General features: G+C 49.8%; 1 protein-coding gene across 1 annotated transcript in view; it reads right to left on the minus strand.

The window, feature by feature from the left end:
• The window catches only part of CDH23 (cadherin related 23), a 188,037-nt gene that overhangs the window by 131,289 nt on the left and 35,962 nt on the right, over window positions 1-20,786 (minus strand). Inside the window, exons 4-6 of the mRNA XM_030275637.4 lie at window positions 16,162-16,304; window positions 13,368-13,415; window positions 13,088-13,180 (exon numbers count right to left, since the gene is read on the minus strand). Coding sequence (XP_030131497.4) covers window positions 13,088-13,180; window positions 13,368-13,415; window positions 16,162-16,304 — 284 coding nt within the window. The remainder of the gene's footprint in view (window positions 1-13,087; window positions 13,181-13,367; window positions 13,416-16,161; window positions 16,305-20,786) is intronic.

Here is a 20,786-nt window from a genome sequence, read left to right on the forward strand (position 1 = left end):
TGCTTTCTTTCTGCAGAGTTTCCAAGATTTCGTGTCAGCCACCAATTCATCCCTCATCCTGAGGGCTACAGAGCCCAGGTTTGTCACCAGCCAGAGGAATCCTCTAGAAAGAAAACCTGCAGGAGAGAGATAAGCAGCATCTCCTCCACTCATCAGAATTCAGGGAAAAGACCAAAACAAATATTAATGAGAGGCACTTAACTGTGCCTGTTCAGCAATCAATAACGGAGGACAGGGTGCACAACTGGGCTGAGCATCTCACACCATTGATGTGCTGGGGTCCAAACTGGGGGGGTCTTCTCTAATTCCCTCCTTGGGGCTGCACCAGCAGCTCTCCAAGCCCCTGTCCCCTTCCATGAACTCCCAGGACTAGAGAGACAAGGGACAATCACTAAACCCTCACTTTTGCTTTTAATGACTACACCCACTCTGACTAGCCACACTCCTCTTTTTGTTAAGATTTTTATTCATCTGTTTCTTCAGGTTATTCCAAATTTCCATTTGGAATTAGCCATTTGGCCATGCCAGTGAGTGCTCTGGAGCATCTGTGTGTGTATGGGTGGCATTTTCTTAATGGGCACCACAGGGAGAAAGCACGGGGCTGCTTGGTGGAGTTCTGATTGGGAAGGAGCCAGCCAAAGGCTGTGACCACAGAAGGACACAGGGTGAAGGCACCTGAGCTGCAGGGACGAGTTGAAGAGCAAACCAATGCCTGCAAGGAAGGAGATTTGCAGCTCAGGAACCTTCCTGTAAAAAAGAAAAACCTTCCTCTGCATCTCTCCCTGGTGTGGCTTCTCCTCTGCTGGTTTAGTTGGGTGTTTAGTGAGCCGGGGGTGCCTCCCCAGCTCCTGCTCTGCCAGCAGGATGCCAGGCTGGCATTCGGGGCGCCGGAGCGGGTCCCGCCGCGCGGCTGCGGGAGGAGAATGGCTTTCAGCTCAATTACCCTTCACATTCCGAATCCATAACGCTCCGGTGAGGCTTTTTAAGCAGGTCCCCCCCACACAAAGCCTGCCTGCCGCAGCCCAGCCTCAAGCTCGGACGTGCAGAATGGAGGTGAGGCTCTGCTCTCCTCTGCCTGACTCCTGCCTTTCCCAAACATCTCCCTGAGGCTGCCTTCTCCTCTCCTCACCATCTACCATTTATGTGGCTCCTCTGTGCTCTTCTTCCAGCCCCTGCTTGCCTCTCCCAAGCCCAAAGCACCAGAAACGTGGGGATCAGGCTCCTTGGTGTTGGGTGCAAGCTTCTGGGCCACCAAACGCCCCACCCACCCCGCAGACATGGGGCCAGCGCAGTGCAGACACCCACACTCCGTTTCAGAGGTGCTACCGTAAGAGAAGGAGGTGGTGAAGCTCTCACTGCTTCGACAGCCAGGTGAGAAAGAGGTTTGTGCCTGCCAGAGGAGAGCTGACCTCCTCCTGACAGTGCCCGGGCGAGGGATGGGTGATGGAGCACACGCCCTGGAGCTGCAAACTTCTCAGAGTCCAGGACATCCCTCTGGCTGCCCTGGCTGTCCCCAGACCCTGGCAGGGGGCTCGGAGACCTTGGCACAAAGTCAAAACCACCTGTGGCTTCGATTTTAGCCCGTGAAAAAGCTGCCAACTTTGTACGAGGGATTACAAATCATAAGGTTTGAGCAGTGTGATATTTGAATGAACATAGGATGGAAAAGTAGAATTTTGGGATTTTTAGAATGGGGTTCAAGGGGGTAAAAGATGGAGGAATTTGGGCATGTCCTGGCCTTCTTCTTTGTCTTGTCCTCCGTGTCTTGGTGTGATGGTGACATTTTTCTATTGGTTTAAGGTAGAGATTCACAGTCTAACATAGATGATAGGAATTGGTGAGGAAATTGTAAACACAGACACGTAGTTTTGAGTATATAAGGTGGGGGCCACCCAGGGCTCAGGGCAGAATGTTATGGCCTCCTTGCTAGCCGGGGCTTGGCAGGTCAGAGAAGGAATGTTTGGATAAGAAGAAATAAACAACCTTGAAAGCACAGTCAGATGCATTCCAGGCTCCTTCTTTGGCAGCGTCGGGCTAGGGAAAGGGAAGTAAAGGCTCTTTTTGATCTCTTGGGGTCACCCTGACCTAGGAACCCCGAGAGAAATCAGCACGAACTTGCTGATAAAACTGCCCTCCACACAGGGCAGCTCTTGTGTTCCAGGCCCTCAGAAAGGAGGTGGCCAAGGGAAAGCCTTGCAGTGTGACACAGAGGGACACCAGGCTGGTGGGGATCCCTGTCACTGCAGGGGGATCCAGCTTCTCCAGCGCTCCCCAGCCCCAGCAGGACCTTCTAGGTGTGCAGAGGCAATGCCATGACTGTCCCACAGGGCAGAGACATCCCCATCTGCACAACTCCTGGCCTTTCTCCCCAGCACCGTTTCCCTGCTGGTTGCAAGGACTGGGGTGAAATTTCCCTGCTGGCTGCAAGAACCGGGTGCCTTGCAGTGCCACCATCCTCACAGGGCTCACACCACCAGCCACAGCTTCTTTGCAAAATTCCTTTCCCACAGGAATGAGTTACACCCGGGAAAACAAACCATCCACCTGTCCTGCCATTTCCCTTTCAGCCCCCTCGAAGGCCAGGCACGGGCAGCACATCCCAAGGAGTTTTCTCCTGGGGGGCTGAGGAATCTGCAAACACACATCTGGCTGTGCATTTAATAAAGTGTTTTCCCAAGCACTTTATTGTGCAGCAGATTCAGGGAGATTTAGCATTTCAATTCAGGGTCATCTAAATCACATAGGCAGTAAAAATTGTTCCCTTTTCAGGGTTTTCACCGAGCTCTGGTTATGGGATGGAGCACAGGTAGATCCCTCTTTTTCCACAGCTCGGAAAACGACGCTCTCAACTTACCCTTAAATAAATATTTACTAATTAGGGAAAGATCATCTTCCAGTGATGGTAATGAATGGAGAAGTGCTTAAAAAGCATCCTTTGGATACCAGCAGACAGCCTATCAGTTACAAACTCCTGTTTTTCCTCCTTAAGCACCAGTTTGAAGGTGTTGGTGGCCAACCTGGCACAAGCAGGTGGACTCCAGGTCGGAAGGTGCCTCCAAACACGTGTGAGTGGCTGAGGTTAATCACACACAGGCTGGGCAGGAGGAGGCTGACCTCCTCTTCTTCCCTCCCTCCTCCCCACTGCCCCTTCCCGTTTGATTTACAATTGCAGGACAAGCCTAAGGAAGTAACATATCACCACGATGAAAGCCAAGGCAAGGTCTGGAAAACAAGGGGGTTGCTGGTATAACCATGACCTGAGCTCAGAGCTGCAGCCAAACACACCTCCCTGGCAGCCCAGCAAAACCCCCTGACCACACAGAATGAGCTCAGTTTCCTGGAAAAAGAGGGACAAGCAACCATCATCCTACACAAAGTGACAGCTGTGACCACCTCTCCTTTTTCACCCACTGGGTTTGCATCGTGTCTCAGAAATGCAAATAAATATGTTTCACACATCTCCCATAAAGCAAATCTCCAAAACTAAAAGCTCCCCATATTTTTCCTCCTTGAGCCAAAATTGCCTTGAACCCTCTATTCACTTTCCCTGCTCTCTCCATTATTTGCACTAACAAAATAAATCACCCACATTTAAAGTTCCCACAGCAATTAATGTTTGAAATTAAGTAATGGCCCCTAATTTTGATTGAAATTTCTACTTAGATCAAATTCCTTCCATTTGTAATGAAAATAGTTTGAAACCGATACAAACAGTTCAGTTCACACATAAATATTTTAAAAACTTATAGAGAGGCTGATTTAGTCTATTATTTTACCACAAAGTTTGACCAGCAGTAGAAAGCTTATTATACATGACTGTCACTGACACATTACAAACTAATAAAACACAAAATGCAATTCTCAAGAAGAAATTGGAATGAATCTATTGCAAGAGTGATTTTTATGGTTCTTTTGAAATGCTATTTCTCCCCAGCTTTGCTGTCAAAATGGAAACATTTTCCCTAAATATTTCCATCTTAATTAAAAATGGTGTTTTTATCGGAAAAAGTGCCTCATGCCAGCTGCAGCTTCACATTCCCATGCTGCAGGGAGTGAGGATGCTAATGTGTGCCCACCTCATGGATCTGCTGCTGATCTTGGTTACTGCAGGTGGAAAAGGGTCTGTACCCTAAAATTTATGTCCCTCACACAGCTCCATTCAGAAAGACCTTAATCATCCCTTAATTTAGGTGCTGTGATGGAAAAAAGGAGCCCAAACCAAGAAACTGCATGAATATGTGAGTAAAATTGTTAAATACATTTTCAGTGATGGGTTTTTTGCTTCCTGGCATGGAGCAGTTGCTGCTCACCACCTGAAGGAGTTAAAAACTATTCCTAAAAACCATTGTGTACATCCAGGCACGGTCCTGCTGGTGAGTCCAAAGGTGAGCTATGGAGAGGGTGGTAAACAAAACAGGGATGTGAGGCGAGAGGACGCAGCTTTTGCTGGCTGGCATGAGATAAGTTACATCCCAGGCTCCTGGGAGAAGATGGTAACCAGAGGAAAGGGAAATAAAACAAAACTAATTGCCAGCAGGTCACATTCACTCCCTCCTCACCCCTCTGCTCCCAGCAGCACAGAGACAGGGAAGAGACCTTGAAGCCATCTGCTGCCCAGATGTGTAAGTGTAATGACACTGAAAGGGCTGGGCTGGAATGTCCCCTGGAAAAGAGACCTTCCAGGCCAGGCTGAGCTGCTCCTGCAGCAGGAAGTGCTGTGGCACCACCAAGCACTGTTTCTGCTCCAGAGGAACGTGCCTGCTCCGAGGAACCCGCTGCCAGCAGCACCCTGAGGAGCCTCCATCACCTGGCATCAGCCACTCTGAGCTCAGACATGTCCTGACCTCAGGGGTGGCACTGGGACAGAGCCAGCAGAGTCTGAAGGCAGCAGATACGTGCCCTCAGCACCCACAGCGAGGAGCTCGGGCACTGAGGATGGTTCTCCTTTTTCCCATTTCTCCCATAAGGAATGATTACTGACTTACCCAAGTTACCTTGCCCCTCTTTGCCTGTGCTCTCCTCACTCAGAGGATGTTGCTGTACACTTTCCCTTCCTCACCCTCAAGATAATTTCCTAATTTCCCAGCGCGACAGCTCTTGCATGGAGACACCAAATTACTTGCTGCCCCACACTGGCTTCCCTTTCTGGTCAAAGCCTGCTTTTTTCCCCGTTCCCCTCGTCCTGCCCAGCACCCCACTGGCCAGAACCACATGACTATTTCTAATTTCCAGGCTGCCCCCCCTCTCTGCTGCAGTACCCTTCCAGAAAGAGCCCAAGTTGTGCCTGGTGGAAATGACTGTTATCTCCAGGACACTTTACACATTACTTCCACGCCATTTGGAGTTTTCCGCCCCAGTAGTTTCTGTTGCATCTCTCATTTCACTCCTCGGTCATGTGTATTAAAGGACCAGGGTCTGGTGAATGCAGACAGGGGACAGGGGACACTTTCTTTCTCCCTAGGACGTCACTCAAGACCCTCTGGCGTCACAGCAGACACGCCAGCAGTAACAACAAAAACTTGCAGGCAGATGACCTTCAGAGTGAAGGATGCTCCAGGTCTGAGCACCTACTTGGGCACAGCTTCAAAGGAGAAAATTATTTAAAACGAGGCTGGGGATGCCCAGAGAAGCATCCAGGCTGTCCCTGGATGCCTGGAAGTGTTCAACGCCAGGCTGGACAAGGCTTGGAGCAAGCTGGGATTGTGGAAATCATCCTTACCCATGACAGGGGGATGGAGTAAATCACCTTTAAATATCCCTTCTACCCCAAACCATTTTAGAATTCTGATATCTACAATGTCAGCTGTGCAAACCCCTTCAGCCCGAACCCTGTGTTTTACTCAATGCACTGCACTGTGTCTCATTTACATTCTTTCCTCCAGTCCTGGTGGAAAAAAGCAGGGAGAAGATGACAGCTGGTGCCTGCTGTGCTTCCAAGCTCTTGCATGAAGACACTGCCAGCATCCCAAAGCCAGAAGGAAAGCCCAAGACAGGGACTGCACTTCCCAGCCCATTTATGTTTCGCTTGCACGTGGACAGCAACAATAAAGACAATTAAAACTGAGGATGTCTGGGAAGTTTGGGAAGTGCTTCACCTGCTGCAGATTATCACCTGTGCAACAGAGAGCAAATGTCAGAATCTGTGGTATTGATGATCCCGAGATTGTAGAAAGTCTCTGTCTCTCTGCCCCGTTGCCAAAGCAGAAGCCATAATTGGTCTGTGCTGGTTTCAAGGTTGTTTATTCTGTTTATCTCTAACATGTTCTGCTGCCCTGCCGCAGCTCTGTCCTGCAGGGCAGCGTGTGGGGCTCTGCCCTCAGTGGGATGTTACAAACATTAAATACCACAAACTACCTGTGCTGGATTTACAATAACGTGCCAATATCTGTCACCTACGTTGAACAGTGTGTCCCCAGCCTGAACCAACAGAAAAATGCCAACACCACAGTGAAACATGGAGGGCATGAAGAAGAAGAAAAAGGACAAAACACACCCAATTTCCTCCATCTTGTCCCCTTTGAACCCCTTATCTAGAATCCTAAAATTTTACTTTTGCACCCGTGCCACACTTAATTATTACTTATATCAAACACTCAGAGCTGGTAATTCATCCTGTAAGATTGAAAACTCTTTTCCATGGACAGAGATCACAGACAGTGTCTCTGGGGGCTCTGTCCAGGGGGGTTCCTGATCCCCTGCCAAGGTCCCAGAACTTCCAGGGCAGCCAGAGGGAAGCTCTGGATTCCCACAGACCCTCCTGGTACAGCAAACACCAGTCAAATTCCCACTTCCTATTTGTCCAACAGGCACTGGAGGTGAGAGATCACCACTGGGCACACAAATGGGGTGCCTGGATGGAGGGAAGATGGAGGTGTTGATGTAGCCAGGAAGGAGAACCAGCTTTTCTGTCCAACAGCGCTTAATGAACACAGCTTCAAGATCTCACTGAATCACTTGTTGCCTTTCCAGGAAGTTGTAAAAACAAACAAACAAAAAAATCCCACAACAGATAAATAAATAAATTTTAAAGACTGCATATGATTTACTGAGAAGTTCAAGACACTTGCAAATTTTTGCATGCTCAAAGGTAGTGGAAGGAAGGGATGATTGGATTTGGGGGATAAGTCATTCACTGTAAATTATTTGTTCAGTTCTAAACTCCACATAGATACATAAGGACCAGGAGAAAAGGAAAACAAAGAGTGAAAAAAAAAAAAAAAAAAAAAAAAGAAACTAGGGAGGAAAGCAGCCAGCAGTGATTACAGACCATTTTTGCAGTGTGGTCTATCTTCCTTATCAGCTCTGCTATCATCACCTCCACTATAAAGACTCTTTATTTAAAGGAGTGGAAGAAAGAAAGCCCCAGAAGGTGTCTGAGGGTGTGCAAGGGACTGGCTAATGCAGCTGAGGGGGAGCTCAGCTCGTGGCAGCTGCTTCGTATGCACAGCGCCAGGCCTGGAGCCATGGCAATAGAATTATACGAGCCCCCGAAGACTCTTGGGCAGGATGGCAGGGAAACGGATGTAATTATTGACATTATTACCCTTAAAGCAAAATAATAATTTTAATTACAGCAAGGGCTTTTGGGCCTTGCTCTGCTCCTCCCTGCCCCTGCTCCCCTCCTTGCTCTCCTCCTTCCCCGCCAAATACTTTTCTGCACAATTAAGAAAAAGACATCATAAAAGCCACGATTTCAGCTACACCCCCATATTAAGGACAGAAATGGTGGCCAGCAGCTGGTGAAGGCTCAGTCCCAAAGGCTGCTCCCCGAGCAGAAGGGACTGCTGCTGATGGTGAGTGCCTGCCTGCCTCCCAATTAAAATAGATTGGCAAATCAGGGCTAAGCTCAGGAGATAAGACACCTGCAAGCTGGACCGTGGCCACCTCAACACTGCTGTGTGCAGACCAGAAACTTTCCTTTCCATTTTTAAGCTCCCTTCCCACAGCCCTCCCTGCCTGAATTCGGGATGAGATGAGCACATTCCCAAGGCAGAGGGCTGTGGTTACAAATTTGAAAGCAGAGCTCTAATTCCTGTGTCCTTGTGAAGTTACAGGTACTTCTCTTGTGGTGCAGCTGTCATTTCATGAATGACTGAGGCGCTGAATTGCAATCTCGGGCCCAGTGCCAAGCTTTTTGCTGGAAGATCACAGGATCATGGAATGGTTTGTGTTGGAAGGTACATTAAAGACCACGGAGCTCCAACCCCCTGCCACAGACACCTTCCACTAGACCAGGTGGCTCAGAACCCCATCCAACCTTGTCCCTGAACACTTCCAGGAATGGGGCTGCGTAACCTCAAGATGTAACACACATCACTTCTTAAATGTATTATATTATAAATATAGCAGAAGGAATGAGGTGGGGGAGAGCACAAAAGGAGAGAAAACTCCAGTGGAAACCTCCTGAGGGAACATTCAGCAAAGAAACCAAGAATCAAATGACCTTTCTGCCAGCGTGTCAGAACTGCTGAGGCTCCAAGACCAAGAGAAAGCCATGGGTGGCTTTATATGCAAGCTCAGGGTATTGGGGCTTATAGGAGAAACCAGCTTTTCCCAAGGAGGGACTAGATTTGAAGTCAGTTTACCTCATAGTGCAATTTAGGCTGGAAAAGCCCTCTAGGATTGAGTCCAGCCATTGCCCCAGCACTGCCAAGACCACCACTAACCACGTCCCCAGGTGCCACATCCTCTCCAGGCATGGTGACTCCACCACTGCCCCAGGAATTAAAGGCAAAGGGAAAGTTGTGTGGAAGCCCCTGGAGGTTCCCTGCTTGGGACTGGGACAAAAAGCCCAGCAGGCACCCAGGGGGAACAGTCCACCCCGATGTCCCCATCACACCAGGTAGCACAAACAGGGCCTTGGCTCCACTCCACTTGCTTGCTTCACCTCAAAGCACTGAACCGTGACAATCCAAGAACTCTGAGTTCCCTGTGGATCCAGCCAAATGGAAAAAAGATTAGATGAAACAGATTGGACTTGCCAGAAATTGAGGCATGGCCACAACAACCTGCCACAAGCTCTGCAATAGATCTCTTTGTGTTTAAAAGCCAAAACCCTGAGACTCCCAGAAACGTGGTACCTTGGGGTTGGCTGAGGGGGGTAGAAAAGAGGCTGTGTGCAGGAGATGAAGTGCAGGGGATGCATCCAAGAGGAGAACAAACCCTGAAGGTCAGAGTAGCGAGCACATGAGCAGCTAACTAATGTACTACAGCAGCACCACGGGGCACGGCCACGGGCACGCACGTTCTCGCAAACTGGAAAGCCATAAAAGCCTATTACAGCAAATCAAACAGCAGCCAGCATGACAGCCATTAGCCTGAAATGAATACACGGGAACTTAATGAGCTCTGTCGAGGCCAGCTTGGTGAATTGAGTTGCCAATGCTAGCAGGATTCCCCTTTCCTTTGCAGCCGTGAGCGCGCCCGCCCCGCCTGGCTGCCTCGGGGCCAGCGGAGCACCGGGCGCCCTTGCCCAGACGGGACGGATGATTAGGCTGGAGAAATAGCCCAATATCCCCCTCCCACCCCCTGGCAGCTATTCCACTATTCCAGGGATGAGATCAGCACACAGCAAGCACAGGGGAGCGGTGCCACTCCAGCAGTCCCAATCTGGGCATTCCGAGCTGCTGTGCTGCATCCTCCCCATCCCTCCCACACCACAACCCGCAGCCCCTGCCCAAATAAATCCCCATTCTCACACCGAGCAGACCCTGTAAAACACCAGGATGGGTATTTAGAGGCAGTATTGTTTTTAAAGGTCAGTTTACTTCGTGTTCCATTTATTTGTGCACACTCTTCTTTTGACTTTCCGAGTGCCACACAACAGCAGCGAGGTTTAAATAGCCTTTCGGTTGCTGCTCCATTAGCTACGACAACTGCAAATCGATACATCCATTTATCTCAAAATTAAAAAGAGAAAAACCCTCATTAGCTGCCAAATCTGCACAGAGCCAGTCTATTGAAAACCACACAAGCCTCTCCTCTTTCTCCAGGCTCCAGCCCTCTTCATTCATTCTCCACAGGCCCTTCGATTTGGGCTGGGTGCTCTCTGAGGTGGATTTCGGTACCTGTGCCCTCGCTGCTCACCCTCAAGCTGTCTGGAGCATGGGGTGACCTGTCATCCCTCACCTTGGCTGGGACCCCACCACTTTTCCATGCCACATCACCTCCAGCTTCGAGTAGTCACGAGCAAGCAGCAAGGAAAACTCGTAGCTCAGCACAGGTCTCACAGGCAGGTGCACATCTCCTCCTTGAGAGCTGTGCCACCACACTCAGAAAAAGTTTATTGCTGACACCTCCCATGGCCTGCAGCCCTTGGAGGGTCCTCTTTAGGTGGTGAGACCCCATCCCCTGCTCTCACAGTGCCTGGCAAAGCAAGGCTCTCTCTCCCTGGCAAAAGAACAGGAGTGCCTCCAGGATGCTGGCGGAGCAAGGCATTTGTGGCTCATTACCTCTGATCGGTGCCCTTGGTTAAAGATCACGGGTAGAAACTGGAAGCTGGCATGCTCTGCCTCATAATTAGATTAGGCCAACCTCCAGAAGAGCACAGCTCCCAAGGCCAGGAGATAGGGGCTGCACGGGGGGAACGCCAGGCTTGCTGTACCCCAAGCAGCCAGGCACTGCTGGAAATCCTCCACAGCAGACCCACAGCTCAGGTGAACAGCATGTGATATGGCACAGAGGGGCTCTAAGGTTCAGCCTCTTTTTCTTTTATATATCTATATATATATTTTTTTTTTTTTTTTGTCCAAATCACTTGCCTGCAGTTTCTTTTTCTCAGCCAGCCCTAATTTTCTACATGAGGGCATGGAGTGATAGGACACAGGGTAGTGGCCTTGAACTGCAAGAGAGGAGGTTTAAATTAGATATTGGGAAGGAATTCTGCCCTGTGAGGGTGGGGAGGCACAGGGTGCACAGGGTACCCAGAGAAGCTGCAGCTGCCACTGGATCCCTGGAAGTGTCCAAGGCCAGGCTGGAGCAACCAGTGCAAGGTGTCCCTGCCCACGGCAGGAGCTGAACTAGAGGAGCTTTAACAATCCAAACCATTCTGTGGCTCTAAGATTCCATAATTCAAAGTCAGGACCTTTGCCCTCCCTGCTCCCCAGGCCAGGCACAGGTTAATATTGGAAATCGAGAAAACTCAAGTTTTGCAATATTGGCTCTTAGGATGGTGCCTTGTGAAGGCTGGCCTAGAACAGAGGCCAGGCAGAGTTCAAGAATAAAGTAGGGATTTATTAGGAGGCCTCAGCAATTCACTTTGGGCAGCACAAGAGCCAAGGTGGTCCCAAAATGGTCACAAAATGCACAACTGGTCAGGGGGTCTCTCATTTTGATCAGTTCTGTTCCATTTGCAGCTTGGGGTTCATTGTTCAATTCCAGCTTTAGCCCAGGCAGTCCCATCCTGCTTGTTTTTCTCTCTCCAGCCCACGTTGTTTGTGCTCCTGGGCTGAGATTTGGATCATTTGTCCTTGGTCCCAGCTGGAGAAGGAATTGTTTTCTCTCCCTGCTCTGTGCAGAGAGCCACCATCCCCTCACATGAAGCCCAGACCCACCCACTAAAGCAGCACAGAATCTGAAAATATAAAAGCTAAAACCTGAGGCATCAAGGACAGAAGCCATCAGAAAGAAGAGATGTGGCACAGATACTCCAGGTATATAAAAAACTGGCACTTAACACAGCCATAATTCCCAGAGGAGTCACACAAACCCACTTCCCTCTCTTCACAGAGGGGGCAACAGCAAAACCAGAGGTCAGTCCGAGGGCAGGGGAGAGGAGCCTGCTCTCCTCCCACCCTGCTGCCATTCCTTTTGCTCTGCAGACCTCTGCAGGCAGAGCACGACCCGGAGGAGCAGCAGCAAGGCAGGACAGCCACTGCAGAGCCCCGAGCATGGGCAGGAGCAGGGGCACCTGCTGTGGGTTTTGCCAAGTCACTTCTCCACCCCTCATGCTCTGAGGAGCAGCAGAAATGCCCCTGGCCCAGCGTCACTCTCATGGGGAGGTTTCAGATAACCTGGTGCAAAGATGAGACTCCAGCTCATACATCACGAGCAGCTCTAATGAAGAAACCTCATCCTGGCAGCAGAGGGATGGGGAGGGATCACAGCCCAGCACGGCAGGGCAGCAGCAGCAGGAATATTAAATACACCCTGGTAACACAATCGTTTGCACCTCTCAGTTACCAGAGCTGCTTCATTTCACACACACACAATGCACACAGAACCTCACCCACACCCCAGGAAGAGTCTGGGAAAACTGCCCTGGTACTGTGGTGCAAAAAGAGGTTTCCTCCACTGGAGGATGTCAAATGCTCTACCAACCCCCTGTTTCAAATGGAATATCCTCACCTTCTCCACCTGGCACCAGAAGCCACAGCTTAAAGCCTAAATTCACATGAGACCTGTAAACTCCCAGCCAAGTCAGGCTGCATGTGCAGAAGCTGTCCCTGATGGATGAATAGATGTCACCTCCCTTGCAGTGACCAGCACAGAGAGCAGCAAAAGCCTGTGGAAACTCTGTTCTAGGGGATATTCAACACTTGGCTTGATAAAGCCCTGAGCAATCTGACCTAACATGAAAATTCTCGCTGGATCAGTGGGAGCTTGGGCCAGACATCTCCTGTGGCACCTTCCCACCTGTTTTATCCCAGGGGCAAGATGGGACCAGTCCTGCTAGGGGGATGTTAAAGGAAATCACCAGCCAGGGCAGAAGCCTTTGGGCAGCACTCTGCCAGAATTCGGGCATTTGGAGAAACACTCGGTCCTGCCTCAGGTCACCTCTGTGACAAGAGCTGTGCACGCCCTCAGCTCCAAGGAAGAGAACAAGACACAAATCCTCATTTACACTCATTTGCAAACTTCCCATTTGTCATGGGGAAGACATCCCCAAAGTACCACATCTCCTCTTCCACCCCCAACACCCCAAACACCCTGCTCCTGCCCGTTTTCAGGCAGTAACTTCCAGAAGTTTCATCCTCCCACAACCTGACGAGGTCCAGGGCAAGAGGACAGGCCTGTGCATTGGTGGCCAGCTCTGTGGTGGCAAGCAGAGAGCAGGGGTGGCCTCTGAGGGCAGCAGAGGTGTGCCTACCTCTGGGATGCGGACGCTGTAGGGCTGGTTGTGGAACTGCGGGGCGTTGTCGTTCACGTCTCCCACCTGGATGTTCACTGTCCCTTTGATCACCTGTGGACCCAAGGACAACAGCAGGGAGTCAGCTTCAGGTGTGGATTTAGAGCCTAAAGCCCACTGGTGGCTGTGATTTTGGGCTTTGGGCCGAGGGGTGACCCCTCTCCCCTGGTTCAGAGGTGACCCACGCCCCCTGCTCCCCTCTGCCCGTGCTGCAGACCATGAAATGAGAAGTCACACTCACCCCTTGGCTGTCACTGACAGAAAATTCAACTGTGAATTCTGACTTTGTCTGAAAGGGAAAGAGAAGAAAAAAAAACCCTATAATTAAAGATACTGTAGTGTTTATCTGCAGGTGGCAGGCTGGGGACTTTTAGCCAATGTTATTACACGCAAAATGCTTCCAGGGCCTTCCAGAAGAGGAGAGGTGCTGGAGTGCCATGACCTGCACTGGGCAGGAAATGCTGGGGAATGTGAATGCCAGCAGGGCTCCTGTGTATTCCAGAGGCACAGGAGATGCCCTGCCCCGGGGCAGGAGGATGCAGGGCTGAGGAACCAGCTCCCTGATTGGCAGCTGGGCACTTAAAACACAGCAGGATTTAGGATTTAGGACCCGTGGCAATGCAACACGGTCTCAGTGAGGACCTCTAAATCCTGCTGCTGCTTTCCCAACTTCCCTATCACACAAATCCTGGGACAAGCCTGTGTAGTGAGAACTGGTTGAAATTCCATTAAATTCCCACACAATTCTCTCTATTCCTCCTTGCTTTAACTAAATTAACAGCTTGCAATAGGGATCTATTCAAGTCACTGATGCTGCAGTGAGCAAAAGTGGGAAAAAGCGAATTTTTGGGGGATCAGGGCAGGGGGATATTGCTAGTGGAGGCAGACTTTCTCTTCCTGACCCTTTTCTTCCCACCAGCAATTGTTTTGCTCCTATTTTACCAAAGAATCCTGTAAAGATTGGGCCACCACATCAGCCTGGTACCTGCCCACCAACTGGTGTTTTTGTTCCCCTCCAGTCCTGGCAGTCCCTTCCCAGCTCTGCTGTCCTTGCCTTGTCTGACCTGCTGGAGCACAGCAACTCGATGTTTCCACAGCATCAGGCAGGACAGGCTGGAAAAGTCCCTGCTGCAGCTCTGGCTGATTTATTCCTAATGGGATCAGCCCCGGGCCAGGCAGCAGCTCTGCCTGCACCAGGGTCGAGTTCATCTCACAGAAGGGTTTGGGGAACAGCTCCCACAGTGTGCACCCACTCCTGCTCCCACATTTCCATCCAGACAGCTGGGAAGTGCACCCAGGGAAAGCCCTTTCCAACTCCTGCCTTGGGGCAGTGCTGGTAGGCAGAAGGAGCAGCTGAAATCCCCAGGGAGAGGAGATGCTCTGCTCCCTGTGCCATCCCACCCTGCTGCATCCCCGCCTTTCAGCCCTCTTTTCCCCCTCCTCATCCACCAGGGACAACGCAATAGGGAAGAAAGGAAAAGCAGGAGATAAGAAACAACCTGTTGAGCATTTAAATTTTAAAAACTCAATAAAATAATCAGAGGAAGCTTCCACATATCAGCCGCTGTCTCTAAAATTATTTTAACACAATTCTTTAGCCTCGGGGTCTACCATTTTTTTTTAAAAAATCCGTTTTCCTTCTAATCTTCACAGGAGTACAAAAAAAATCTTTTAAAATTCATTTTGCCTCTATACATTTGCTTTATCCTCTTTTTCTTCAGTTCATCCTTTCCTGCATTATTTACCTTACTATGACTCCTTCCCCCTTCTTTCTCCTCCATAACACAAGAATTCACCTCTTCCTTTTCCCTTCCCACCACTCCTCCTGAGTGGCTTTCTCTCCCCTGACTTTTTGAACATGTGCATGTAGGCCAGTGCTCTCTGCTCCCAGCTTTCTGCCCGTCTCATCCCTTCCCTCTGACTGCTTCCTCCACTGTAAATTGTCACTCACACCTCTCTCACATCCTTTACACCTTCCCCATATCCATTCTGCCTTCACTGTCCTCCACCTACTTTGAGCCCCTGGGATCAGCTGAGCCCATTCATGCACCCAACCTCTGCCCAGCTCCTTCCCTTCCCACCCTCCCCACCACAAGACACCTAAAATCTATTGATCACCCTCCTGGGCTTAAGGCTGGCATGGGAAGTGTGGGGAAGCAGGAGGCATTTGGATGAGGGAAGATTTATGACTTGCCAGCAGCTGTTGGCACGGGGAGGCAGAGGGGAGAGGGGTGAAGAAAAGCACTTTATTTTCCCAAAGTCTCGCTCTTAACACTGTGAAATTGGGTTTGGCCTTCCCCCCAGCCCCAGCCTGAGAGCATCCCCCACCCTGCTCCTCTGCATCCCAATGCCTGGCTGCGCCAGAGGTGTGTTAATGGGTTTGATCTTCCCAAGGCTGCTGCTGGCCAAGGCAGCACAAGCACGGGGGAAATTAAGCACGTTGCCCAAATCACATCCCATTTTCCCAGTCTCCCCGCTATCGCTTCCTCCTTGCTCCAGGAATGCAGAAAGGGCCAAGGTTTTAGCAAAGCAGGCACCTGGATGGGATTCCAGCCTTGCACACCAAAGCTGCCATTGAAAATAGGGGTGGCGAAATAGCTTTGAGGCAAGAATCTTGCCAAATTTAGCATCCAGCAGCCTGAATCCACGAGAGGATGAAAAGTCTTGATGAGATTGAATAAGCAGGGATACCTCACATCTCTTGACACGCTGTTCTAAATAGTAAAGGATTTAATTGGCATAGAGATTTAAAGAGGAAGCCTGTACATTTCCCTGGCTGTGTGAGCAGCCTGGCTCCTTAGTAGATCACCTCCACTTATTAATTCCTTTACTTTCAGACCCACAGGTGTTATTCTAGCACCCAGGAAAACCAATAAGTCATGAAATCAGAGCAGGCTGTTCATTGCCCATGTCCCCACTGTCCTGCTGTCCAGGGAACGTGGACACACTCAGACTCAACACCCATCTCAGCTGTCCCAGAGGAGGGAGAGCCACCCCTTCTCTGAGCACAGGTGGTGGTTTTGCCCCAGCTTTACCTCTCTGTCCAGGGGCTGCCTGAGCCACACGACTCCGGTGACGCTCTCCACAGCAAAGAACCGGCTGGCCTCCTCCCCGACCACCCCGAAGACCAGGGGGTCATTGTCCAGGTCCCGGGCCAGCAGCTGGGTCACTGAGGAACCTGGGAGACACAGAGAGGAAAGAAATCCTGAGAAAAGGTGGCAGAGAAGAAGAAATGCTGAAAACACGCGGCTTGTCAGAGAACAGAGGGCTGTGGATCACGCCTGCGGTGCTCCAGTGCCTCAGGGGGAGCTGGGCTGAGCATGGCCTGACTGCTCTGTCTGGCACAGATGGACTGAACCACAGATCCTCTCCTTCCTTGCCTTCAGCAAAGAGAAAGTCAGCCTGGTTCAGCCCTGGCACCAGAGAGAGAGGAGCCCACACCTCCCCTGGGTTAGCTCTGACCAGCCTCCCTCACCCTCCTCCTGCCAAGGGGCACCTCCAGCAGGTACAACACCAAGAGCAGGGACAGCCACCACCCCTGGAGCCCATTTCAGTCCCACAAGAACCTCCTTGGATCGTTCTGGGCCCCTCTGTGACAGCTCTGTGCGCTCTCAGTCTGCCAAGGCTGCCTGCCTGCTGTCCCAGCAGGGTGGGGGAGAAACAGGAGGAAAAACCTGCTGGATGGAGATAAGGGTGGGACATTCCCTAGACTGCTTGGCCTTAGGGTGGGGGGATATGGATGAGATTTCTCCTTGGCCACATGGATTTGAGGACTGGGGGGATAAGGATGAGATTTCTCCTTGGCCTCATGGATTTGAGGATGGGGGGGATAAGGATGAGATTTCTCCTTGGCCACATGGATTTGAGGATGGGAGGGGGATAAGGATGAGATTTCTCCTTGGCCACATGGATTTGAGGATGAGGGGGGATAAGGATGAGATTTCTCCTTGCCCACATGGATTTGAGGATGGGAGGGGGGATAAGGATGAGATTTCTCCTTGGCCACATGGATTTGAGGATGGGGGGGATAAGGATGAGATTTCTCCTTGGCCACATGGATTTGAGGATGGGGGCAATAAGGATGAGATTTCTCCTTGGCCACATGGATTTGAGGATGAGGGGGGATAATGATGAGATTTCTCCTTGCCCACATGGATTTGAGGATGGAGGGGATAAGGATGAGATTTCTCCTTGGCCACATGGATTTGAGGATGGGGGGGATAAGGATGAGATTTCTCCTTGGCCACATGGATTTGAGGATGAGGGGGGATAAGGATGAGATTTCTCCTTGCCCACATGGATTTGAGGATGGGAGGGGGGATAAGGATGAGATTTCTCCTTGGCCACATGGATTTGAGGATGGGGGGGATAAGGATGAGATTTCTCCTTGGCCACATGGATTTGAGGATGGGGTGATAAGGATGAGATTTCTCCTTGGCCACATGGATTTGAGGATGGGAGGGGGGATAAGGATGAGATTTCTCCTTGGCCACATGGATTTGAGGATGAGGGGGGATAAGGATGAGATTTCTCCTTGGCCACATGGATTTGAGGATGGGGGGGTGGGATAAGGATGAGATTTCTCCTTGGCCACATGGATTTGAGGATGGGGGGACAGTCTGTTGGCAGCACCATGCCCCCAGATCTCCTGGCCAAGGAGAAGAGATGTCAAAATTTCATTCCTCTGGGAAGGTGAGGGAAGCTCCAGCAGACCAAAGGGCAAAAGCAGCAGCACAGTTTGGAGAGCAGAGCGAGCTGGGCAATTCCCAATCGATTGGTGAGACATCAATCACGGCCGAAATAATGGAAAAAGCCAATATGAGATTCCATTAATAAAGAATTAAACGATAGGAACATAATTAATGCCAGTCAACATGATTTTATGGAAAATAGAGCTTGTCAAACAAACCTGATTTTATTCTTTGATGAGAGTACAACTTTGGCAGATAAAGAAGAAATAATAGACTTCTGTACGGCATTTGCCTTTGCCCTGAGTGACTTTGTGATTAAAAATTTAGTGCCCTAGGACATTGGGGAAGAACATTTTGAGTGAGGACACAGCTGGCCTGGCTGGTCCCAAGGCCACCAACCCCACTGGGGACATAACAGTGGGATGTAAAATTGCTGTTGGTACAAGCTCAGGTGACAGCATGGCACATAACAGGGAGGACCCAGCAGCCAGGTGAAACCCTTGGTAATTTGGGCTCTTTTTGGGAAAATGTATTTTTGGCCCTGCTCCAAACACTCTCAAAAGGCTGGAGGGCCACAGCTGCAGAGGAGACTGTCCCAAAGCCAGCTCTGCTGGCAGGAACGGGGGTCCAGGCATGCAAGGAGCCACTCCACACCCTGCCTGCAGAGCCACCGGGCTCTGGGGGATGTCAGGAGAGGTTTTCAGGACAAAAAGCTGCTTCTGCCAAGGCTGCAAAGCTACAAGCTGCTTGCCTGGCTGCATCACCTTCAGATCTGGACACAAGAGTAAGCCACAAAATTTCAAGAGCTAGCAGAAATGTTTTTCCTTTAAAAAAAAAAAAAAAAAGACATTAAAACTTGAACTGCCTCATCTATGACTAAGAAGAGTGAGATGACTCAGGCCATCTCGAGCACATCCACGGGGAGGACAAAATGTGATACTGAGCAAGAAAGCAATGATCAAGACTCAGTGCCCAAACCCAGACAAATTCCTGTTTGGAGGAGGGATAGCAGTTGTTTTAGAAGCAGCAGCTAGAATTAACCACTGGAAAAAAAAACATTTTTTCCACCAACAGGTGCAAGTGAGTGATGGGTCAGAACCAAAGGCATTTTGGATAAAGACAAAAACAAGTGGCTTTATCCCAGCCTGTGATCAGAGTGTTCATCTGCAATGTTCTCCCCTCTTCAGTGCAGCCAGGGACACCGAGCCCCTGCACTTTCTCAAAGCTTGCAGCCCTGACATAAACCAAGGCAGCAGCTTGGTTTTATGCTGGAGGATGTTCAAAGCCATCCTTAGCAAAGGATTCTTTGCCCCAAGGGAAAAAGAAGACAGACTCCAGGGCTGGGAAAGCCTGTAACTAGGACAAAATACATCCAGGATCATGTTCTTTTATGCTGCCCAGTTATTTTTAATAGAAGAGGCTTCCACCCTTTACCTCCCGTTCACAAACTCCACATCAACAGGTCATTATTCCCCTCCAGAACAGCAAATATTTCAAACTCCAAAAGGAGTTTGGAAGGAAAAGGATCTTAAAATTCCTGCTGAATAGGAAAACCATGTGCCACCCAGTTTTAATCACATTCGTGGTTTGTGTGTTGCTAACCCAGTTGTAGCAATAAATAAATAACTAAATCAACAAGCATTTAATATTTAACTCTTTGCACTGCAACTACCTCCAGCTGTCAGGGAATTAAGTCCCTAAATTCAGGACAATCTGGAGAAGGAGGCATTCCTCATTTCTGGGCAGAGCACACCTTCACACCTCCACGTGTTCCTCCTGTCACTCTTTGGAGTAGAGCCCATGGAAAACAGCACTCTGAGCTCGACCACCCTCCTCTCCAAAAGGAGCAAAACTGACAGATTCCTCGTCTTCTCTGTGCTTGGATTTGTTAGAAACAAGAAACTTCTTTAGAGCTTAGCCAGGGACAGCTCAGAAGCAGTGTGAGCAGAGAAAAATCCCATCTTAAATAAACCCTACCAAAGGAGGCACCAAAACCTAAGGGCTCTTGCACCCTTCCCCTTATCTCCCAGTCAGGCAGTAATCACCATCCTACTTTCAGAAAAAAAAAAAGTATTACACATGTATAAAACACAAAAATAACAAATAAACAGAAGAGAAGAAGAAACACAGGCCTGAGATTAGAAATGAGACTTCACAACTGCTTTGCTCCAAGTTTTTTCCAAGTTTTATCCCTAAGTTTAGGAATGTGGTATTAAAGCTTCACCACTTTCACCACCACAACAAAGTTTGTCCAGGTTACCTTCCAGCGATTTCTTCAGCCCCGATTTATTGTATTTATTGATTTTCTCCTATTTTTTCCCCCATCATCAGGGAGCCTGGGCAGGCCATGCAGAGCCAGAGCTGCAGCACATCTGTCAGAAGCCCCTCTCAAAGAAAAACCCCTTCCCTCTCTCCCCAGGGTCGTGCTGGAGATGCTGCTCAAGCCTCCTGACCTGGCTCCAGCAGGGGCTGAGGGAACAGGGACAAATGATCCTCCTGCAGTACAAAGTTATAGGCTCCATTTGTTTCCTCTCAGGAATCAGACAGGGCAGTTAAGTGTCTTGATTCTACCAGATAATCAGAATTTATCTTGTCTCCCTTTGCCTCCTTTCTCTCAATCACAGCTACTTCTCCCTCTTTCTCACACATACACAGATTTTCTTCTTCCTCCAAGTGTTGAACTTTGATTGACCTCAGGAGCATTATTTTTTTTATTTTGCTGTTGTTTTCTTCCCGATCAGATTTTATTATTTTTTTTTTTAGGTTTGGCTGTTTTAGGGGTGCACTTTTGCATCCCATTGAGGCACCCTTGTCTCAGCACCTGGCTTGCAGCTGTAAACATCTGCATTTTTCTTGCCCTTCCACTTTGCCAAGGAGGAAGGTGGGAAAAGGGGCTGCACCCCACCGATTCATCTCCACTGGTTTGGCTTTCAGTAGAGGATGGAAAGGGAGATAAAACAAACTCAGCC

Source organism: Taeniopygia guttata, chromosome 6 (assembly GCF_048771995.1).
Source record: "Taeniopygia guttata chromosome 6, bTaeGut7.mat, whole genome shotgun sequence".
Taxonomy (NCBI): Eukaryota; Metazoa; Chordata; class Aves; order Passeriformes; family Estrildidae; genus Taeniopygia; species Taeniopygia guttata.